This window comes from Solanum lycopersicum, chromosome 5 (assembly GCF_036512215.1).
Source record: "Solanum lycopersicum chromosome 5, SLM_r2.1".
Classification (NCBI taxonomy): Eukaryota; Viridiplantae; Streptophyta; class Magnoliopsida; order Solanales; family Solanaceae; genus Solanum; species Solanum lycopersicum.
Genome location: NC_090804.1, coordinates 24870891 through 24879772, shown reverse-complemented (window position 1 = coordinate 24879772; position 8882 = coordinate 24870891). Strand labels below are relative to the sequence as shown.

The window sequence follows — 8882 nt, the reverse complement described above, 5'->3', positions numbered from 1 at the left end:
CAAATTATGCATATGTGATAGATTGGAAAGTTTCGAAGGCATTGAGGAAAGGAAAAGTAGTGGAGATGTAACTTGTTCACTTTGGTTCTTCGACGGAGGTAGGTTATGGTTTATGCTATTTGTTAGTAAACTCTTAATAGTGATTGATATGCATTGGATGATATTGTGAAGTTTTCTATGTACTTGATTTTGTGATTGTGTGGCTTGGTCGTGTGTTTTGTGATTGGTGTGAAATCCCGAGACCGTGGAATGTATAATCTTAAACCATCTCTATTTAAGTAATACCTTGAATAAAGAAGGTTCGATGAAATATTATTAACGAATGAAAAAATGGCATTCCGACATGGTATTCTTGGATCGGAGTGTCACGTTTCGACACGATATTTTTGGATCAGAGTGTCACGTTTTGACACGATATTCTTTGATCTGAGTGTCACATTCCGACACAGTATTCTTGGATCGGAGTTTCACGTTCCGACACGATAATATAAAAGGAAAAATATGTTGAATTAATGGAAGATACTCAATCTCAAAGAACTCAACTCCCAAAATGGTTCGGTTTGGAGGCATGAGTCCTCATGTGTGATATAGATATCGTTGGCTTAATACGTGCTTAGTTTACTGTTATTGAAACTTTTTCATGTTGTTTGTTGCATATCACATGTTAAGTGCTAAGTTGAGTTCGTACTATTATTCTTTGTATATTAGTTACTATTTTGGGTTGACTGATGATACTTACTCATTACATGTTGCCTCGTACTGAGCCCTACTTGTTTTCTTCTTTGTTTTCCTTTTATAAAATGCAGCGAGTGTACCTATGACTTTTGATTTCCCAACTCTAGTCAACCTCCCGCATATCAAGTTCCAAGGTGAGCTATCCATTCAAGCTCGTGTTGGGTTCTCTCGGTCATGACATGATGTCCTATACTTTTGGACACATACCATTTTATTCTTTAATTTTGGTGTATTTGATATTCTTAGACTTAGTATTGGAGATTAGATGTCCTTGATGTGATAACTTTCAGGTTTTGGGAAATGATATTTAGTAATATTTGAGTTTTCGCGTTATACTTGTATTTTGTAAGTTAGGTTAAATTGGTTGGTTCGCCCACTTAAGAGGTTAAGTGTGGGTGCCACTCACGAATCATTTTGGGTCGTGACAACTTACTTTAGTGTTGTTATCATTGGTTCATGCTATTTGTTTCTAGCCACCTACTTGTATTTTTCTTTGTTTTTTCCTTGTGGAGTGCAGCGTGTGTACCAATGACTTCAACTTTTCCTCATCTCTAGCTAGTCTCCAGCATATCACGTTCCAAGGTGAGATGTTCATTCAAGCTCGCATTGGATTCTCTTAGTCATGACATGATGTCCTTAGTTTTCAGAAATAAACTAATTTGTTCATTTATTTTGGTGTCAATACTCTTAGACTTAGTATTGAAGAGTTGACGTCCTTAAGGTGATGACTTTCAGGTTTTGGAGATAATATGTAATAGGTTTTAGAGGTTTATTTTATTAAATAAGTTTTAAGCTTCTGCATTGTGGTTGTTATCCATGGTTGAACACTTGATATAAGATGGGATTGATTCATCGGTTCTCCCACTTAGTTCTCCCACTTAGGAGGTTAAGTATGGGTTCCACTCAAGAATCGTTTTGGGTCGTGACATGAGGTTGCCTCGATAGGACTCGAGTTAGTATATGAGGCTATTGAGAAGGTTTGACTCATTTGAGAGAGGTTGAGAACAACCCAAAATCGACAAAATTCTTAAGTGGATGTTAGATAGAGATACCTTGAACTTGATGTGCATGATTGGGTTAACTTGTAAATCTCACCCATGAAGGGTGTAACGAGGTTTGGTAAAAGGGGAAACTTAGTCCCGTTTTGCTGGCCCGTACAAAATTTTGAGACGTGTTGTAAGGTTTCATATGATCTTGATTTACTTGATGAGTTGGCATCGGTGCATCTGATTTTCCATGTATCTATGTTGAAAATTATGTTGGAGATCCGATATCCATAATCCCCCTAGAAGGGTTGGAAGTTAAAGAGAACCTTTCTTATGAAGAAGTTTTGGTTGAAGTCTTAGACCGACAAGTTAAGAAATTGAAGAACAAAGAGGTAGCTTTCATTAAGGTGTTATAGAAAAACAATCTAGTTGAGGGTGCTACTTGGGAGGCAGAAGTCGATATGATGTCCCGGTATCCTTATCTTTTTCCTCCTATTCTAGCTTGGGTAATGGGCTCCTCTTGTTTTGTTTATGTTTGTAGTCATGTGTGTTTTATGTGATTTCTATGATTTCCTTAAATTTGCATGTTCATGAAAAAACATTAGTTTTGAAAGAAATGGACTTTATGATGTTTGTTCCTCATGTTGTTGAGTATTGAGTATGACGTGCTTATAGACTCCATGAGATGAGTTGTAGAATATACCTTGACTTGGAGTGGAGATCCGCGCCTTGATTTTGTGCTTTTGAGATTGAATCGCATTGAATTGAATGGCCACCTCAGAAAGTGTCCAAGCATGGACCACGGAGGGACCTAAGGACGGTAGGTGCGTCCACCCCCCGTGGTCCATCCCTCTGTGGATTGGCCAAACTCTCTGAAAATGGACCACCATTGACTAGGACGGGTTGTAGGTTAGACGGTTCGTTAGTCAGGGGTCTATGGTTCATTAGTGGCGGTTAGGTTTATAGGCTCAATGGTTTTTTCCAGTTTTCATTTAATTGAAGTGGTATTGTTTTGCCTAATCCTAAGACACCTATATAGGTGATTTTAACCCCAAAAATCTCCAAAGTAAGTCATTCTCTTAAAATTCCAAAAAGAATTCCCAAAACTCCTCTAAAATATTTTCTCTCAAGAAGTTGGTAGAAAAATAAGGAGATTGAAGCTACGTCAAGATTAAGTCTACAATTTTCAAACTTATGAGGGATTTGTAATCAAGGTATGATGGTTTTTCATCCATGGGATCCTTCCTGCCGTTGAGTCTCCTAGAATTTGATGAAGAATTTCCATAGTTCTAGTTAATCTCGTTGATTCAGTTGAGTGAATTATAATTATTTATGATTGAATTGACAGAATTGCATGTATTAAGGATGGAATTAAATGTATTCATGCCTATCATATGACATTAGGATTGAATTGATATAGTGGGTTTGATACCATGTGAGGGTAACTCTATGGGTTAGATATCTCCTTATAGAATTGATGATTTATGATTAGAATCACTTTAGATTGAATTATATATGATTAATATGAAGCCAATTGCTTGAGTAAAACATAGATGATGATCATGAGATGTAGTGTTTTGGGAGTAAATGTCATGACCCAAGTGTACCCCCTAGATTTGACACGACATACTTGACCCCAAAGAGGTCTCATACAAGCCCTTATCATAATAATAAAAAAATTAATAGATTGATGTGAAATAAAAAAAAATTTCAATGACGAAGTCTTTCATAAAAATGAAAATAGAAGTCCAAACATTGTCTCCATAAGTCAAATAATACAATCGAGAATCAATAGGGTCACATCCCTTATAATAAAGTCTCAAAATAGAACATACAAAAGGAAGCTAGAAAGAGTCACTCTTGTTCTCAAACCATGAAGACTTACCAAGGCAAGGAGAGAATAAATCCAAGCCTTCAACCAAAGAGAAGCAGCTTCGGTGACCTAGACCTACACTTTGTGGAAAAAGGTAGAAAATATAGGTTTGCACAAAAATGTACTAAGTATGGAATACATGCAATAAAATCCTTAAAACATGAAAAAAAGGACAATTTATTTGAAACCATGGACTTTAACATTTTTTAGAGTCATCATGCACAATAGTGTAGATACGTAGTCAAACTAACTCATAAGCAATCCTAAGTCATACTTGTGCAATGCTTAGATAAGATCCCATAACCCTATCTAAAGCTAAGTATCACTTTTGTAACGACCCAAAGTACACTCTAGTCGTTACCGGCGGCGGCGGCCTCTACAAGGACTAAGAGAAAAATTAACGTTCGTCATAGCACATCACAGGTAAGAAAATACCGGAAAACGAAAAAGTTTTGCTTAAATAGCAACGAGATTTACATAGACCTCTACATAGGAAGCATACATAGGCTTCTCGCATAAACAATATACAACATATAAGAGTTTAGTCTAATACTTTATCTCACATTAAACCATCTAAAGAATAAATCACAATAAATTTGGCATAGCCCTTATTCTATTACAGTATGTCAGATAGGCTACAATGAAAGTCTCAACATGAGAATGCAATAATTGTCTCAAAATATAGACAAAACTAGTAAGGCTTGATGGGTGGCATTATCCTTAGAACTCATGAAGACTCACCGTTGACTTAGGAAAGAGTCAAGTCCTCTTCTTCAAAGACCACGAATCTCCTTAATGGCTTGAACCTAAAATGTTAGGAAAAAATGGAGAAAATATGGGTTAGTACAAACCACATGTACCAAGTATGGATCCTATGAACAAAATGATCAATGCATGAGAAAAGGACAATTTAGTCAAAATCATGTTTTTTTATCAATTTAGCTCAACATGCATATATCAAAATAATATTAAGTCCATTCAACATAATAGTAACCCAACATATAGATCACCCAAGCAATACTTGTGCAATGCCAAAGGTAGAACCCCATAATCTTATCCAAGGCTAAATATCACAGTAAGCAACCCACTTCATACTTAAAACATATTCTTATAATTCATCATAATACGATTAATACATGAATACTACTCATAGCTTATCAACATAATCATAATCATAGTCATAATCATAAAAAGGAAACTAATAGAACCATCCCTTAGGACCCCACATGTGCAATGAGTAAGAGAAGTCACATACCCTCCCTTACCCTATGTAGAAACCTTCAAGACAACCCTAATACGAGTTCACATACTTAACTTATTCATTTACTTTTACATTAGGGAAAGAAGTGCAATAACCAACATGATACCATGTGAGCTACATGGAATCCGGTGTCCTACTCCCATACCAAAAAGAGAGGGTTAACACTTGCCTAAGGTGTAACCATTCGTCCATAGCTATATAGGTGAATCCACTAAGCTAGAGTCCTATGTAGGCATATAGTTGAGGGTAAAGGAAATTATTGCTAGAAACCTTGACTTACTAACATGAAGGTTTCCATCTCATTAGACAACACATAACTAGGGAATCCAGACTTACTAGTGTGAGAAAACCCATGTGGGAGATCAGACTTACTAATGAGACCTCCATCTTATTTACATGCCCTTTCGGTGCTAAGCAACTATTCCCTTTAGTAACCATCATATAACTTCATACACGTTCGCATAGTCTCTTTTAGACGTTGAAGTAAATATTTTATCACAATAGCTCATATAATAATCACATCATAAAATAATTATATATTTCATAGCCAATTCATAGATATAGGGTTAGGGATGAGGGAACCTTGTCACCAATATCACAACACCACAATAAGTTATAGCATTATTATCACATAAGTAGATTTCACCTTGCATAATTGAGATCAAAGAAGAATCAAGATCATACATCATTGCCTTTCGTGGGACTTCATACTTCAATACCCAAGAACTAAGAACCAACATATGACATAGGGAAAATCATGAAGTATTATCATAACTAAAATCAAAGTAAACAAGGGACATATTCATCACCCTCAACAATTCACCTTAATCAATCCAAGAAATTAGGGATTTTGAAGAAAGACATGGATCAAGGTAAAACTCATAAGAATTCATAAATTGACCATCAATTCATACTTAAAAAACATTAATTCATCACAATTAACTCATAATTTTGTTTTAGAAAGAAGACTCATGTGAGGAGAAAAACCCTTGTTTTGGGAGATCTAGAAATCAGCTTTTGAAGGACCTCTAGGGGGAAGTATTCCCAAGAGTGAAAGTAACCATACCTTATAGATGAGAAAGACATGAAATTTGGTTGAAAAGTTTGAATGCTTGATCTTCTTCTTGGAGCTCTATTGATCTTCAATGGAGTTTTGGAGAAAGAGACAATTTGGGAGAGAGAGATTTTTTAGTTCAACTTATGTGACTTGATTTTTGTGTTGGAATGGACCTAAAACTGATCCTAATAAATTATATGTCACCCATTAAATTACCCAAAAGACCCTCACTTAAAAGCGTTTATTTGTGAATTCAGAACTCCCAAAATACAACTTTTTTGATACTTCGGAAGTAGGTGCTTCGCGGGGCTAATTTCCCTATTTATTTTTGAATTTTGAGTTGAGGCATTAGGGTCCGTGTCAGACCCGTGTCACGATGCCAAATCCAGATTCCCACGTGATGGCTTGGTGACGCACAACATCCACCAAACTTGCCTGCGCGTAAGCTGCATTGGCAGCTTGCTCGCCCAACTTCGGGTCCTCCCCAAGGACCCTTTCGGTGGTCCTTGGGGTGTCATGATTGTAAGTTTGACCCTCCATACTAAATTATAACTATTCAAAGTCTTTTCAAAGTTTTAGAATTCATATGAACCTCCAAAACCTTCACCAAACACAGGGACGTCAACTAGTTGAATTTCGCTAGTTTCCGGACATTAAGGCTTTTCTTTAATTCTATGGCTCCTATACTTCTCAAACAAGTTTTTTATAATTATTTATGCCTAAAATAATTATTCCTCAACATATTATTCTCTATTATAGGTCATGGATTTCCGAGGTGTTACAATATCCCCCCTTAGGAACATTCGTCCCCGAATGACACCTAAACCTTCTATTGGAAAAAGGAAAAAGGACTCAAGACTAGCATACAATTACAACCAAAATCATAGTGAGTCACAACTCATAGAAGTATAATTCAACTCCTTTAAACATAAAAACATATCATAAACAATAGGAACTTAATCCACAAATACCATAACAAAAGCTCAATTTTTCGTATCGCTTAAGGAGATAATACCTTCTCCATTTCAATATGAGCTCAAAATGAACATTAAAAGTTGACATGCTGATTCCTTATCAAACCACATCAAACATGTTCATTATAATCTTCCATGAGTACTTATAGTACATAACACACTTAAGTGAAACCCAACATAATAAACATTTTTTCATGGAAAGAGAAGAACTAAACTTAAGCATGAATTTCTACTATAATATGCACATATATTTAGAAAAACATAATAAGATCAATATTATACATAATAGCCATATAATTAACTACTAATCTCAACCTTTATTAGGATTAAGGGGAGAAAGATGAGGATAGCGAGATTTCATGTCGGCCTCGGCCTCCCATGTAGCTATCTCAGCAAAGTGGTTCCTCCATAGAACTTTTTCGGGGGCAACCTCCTTATTCCTCAATTTCTTAACTTGACGATCCAAAATCACAACCGGTAACTCTTCATAAGATAGGTCCTCTTTTACCCCTAAACCTTCAAGAGGAAAAATGGGAACGGGATCAGCTATACACTTCTTAATCATAGAAACATGGAACACCGAATGAATCATGGACAACTGATTTGGCAACCTCAACTCATTGGCAACACTCCGAACTCGCTTCAAAATTTCATATGGGCCTACATAACGAGGACTAAGCTTCCCCTTCTTTTTGAACCTCATTACCCATTACATGGGTGAAATTTTCAAATAGACCTAATCTCCTACTTCAAATTCAATGTCTCTCTTTCTATTGTCGGGATAAGACTTTTGCCGACTAAAAGCTATTTTTAACCTCTTTCTTATGAGTCAAACTTTCTCCGTGGTTTTGTTAACTAACTCGTGACCAAGAATAGCAAACTCACTCACTTCAAACCATCCAATCGGGGACCAACACTTTTTACCATAAAACGCTTCAAAAGGTGCCATACTGATACTTGCTTGGTAGTTATTGTTGTAGGAGAACTCGATTAGTGGTAGGTGATCATCCTAATTGACCTTGAAATCAATAACACAAGTCCTCAACATATCTTCTAGAGTTTGAATAGTGTGCTCCGCTTGTCCATCCATTTAAGGGTGGAAAGAGGTGCTAAGATTTATTCGTGTACCAAGTCCATCTTGGAAAGATTTCCAAAAATTTAAAGTGAATTGAGTTTCTCTATACGAAAAGATGGACAAGGGGACTCCATGCAACTTCACGATTTCCTCAACATACAATTTAGCATATTCCTTTGCCGAGTAAGAGACTTTTACAAGAAGAAAGTGGGCTGACTTGTTCAATCTATTCACTATGACCCATATTGAGTCATGTTGTCAACGGGTATGAGGTAAACCTACCACGAATTCCATGTTGCCATCTTCCCACTTCCAAGTGGGAATGTCAATATTTTGGGTAAGATCTCCCAGCCATTGATGCTCGGCTTTGACTTGTTGGCAATTCGACCTTCTAGCCACAAAATTTTCTATCCCTCTTTTCATTCCATTCCACCAATAAATGTTACACAAATCATGATACATCTTGGTGGCCCCCGGGTGAATGGAATATCGTGCACCATGAACCTCTTCCATGATCTTCTTCCCTTAAACCATCCACATCTGGAATACATAACCTTCTTTGGTACCTAAGTACCCCATCCTCCCATTGGGAAAAAGATTCATTATTCTTCCTAAAGACCGACTCCTTCAACTCCATCAATAGGGGATCAATACGATACTTAGATTTCACATCCACAACTAAAGACGACTCGGAGCTGTGACGAACCATAAAACCACCCTTTGAAGATTCTTCTAATCGAACACCCAACCATGCCAACTGATGAACATCTTTGACTAATTCTTTCTTCTCATCAACCACATGAACCACACTACCTATAGAGACTCGACTCAAAGCATCTGCCGCCCATTAGCTTTCCTGAGATGGTAATGGACACTCATATCATAGTCTTTTAGAATCTCTAATCATCTTCTTTGGCATAA

General features: G+C 36.6%; 1 protein-coding gene across 1 annotated transcript; it reads right to left on the bottom strand.

Moving 5' to 3' along the window:
• Positions 1–7196: 7196 nt before the first annotated feature.
• Positions 7197–7589, bottom strand: LOC109120272 (uncharacterized). Its single transcript, XM_019213931.2, has one exon. It carries the CDS (start codon positions 7587–7589, stop codon positions 7197–7199), a length of 393 nt encoding a protein of 130 aa, XP_019069476.2.
• Positions 7590–8882: the final 1293 nt, after the last annotated feature.

What these genes read in the sequence shown, in the direction of transcription:
- LOC109120272 (XM_019213931.2), bottom strand. Translation starts at nt 7,589, where the DNA reads ATGAGGTTCAAAAAGAAGGGGAAGCTTAGTCCTCGTTATGTAGGCCCA.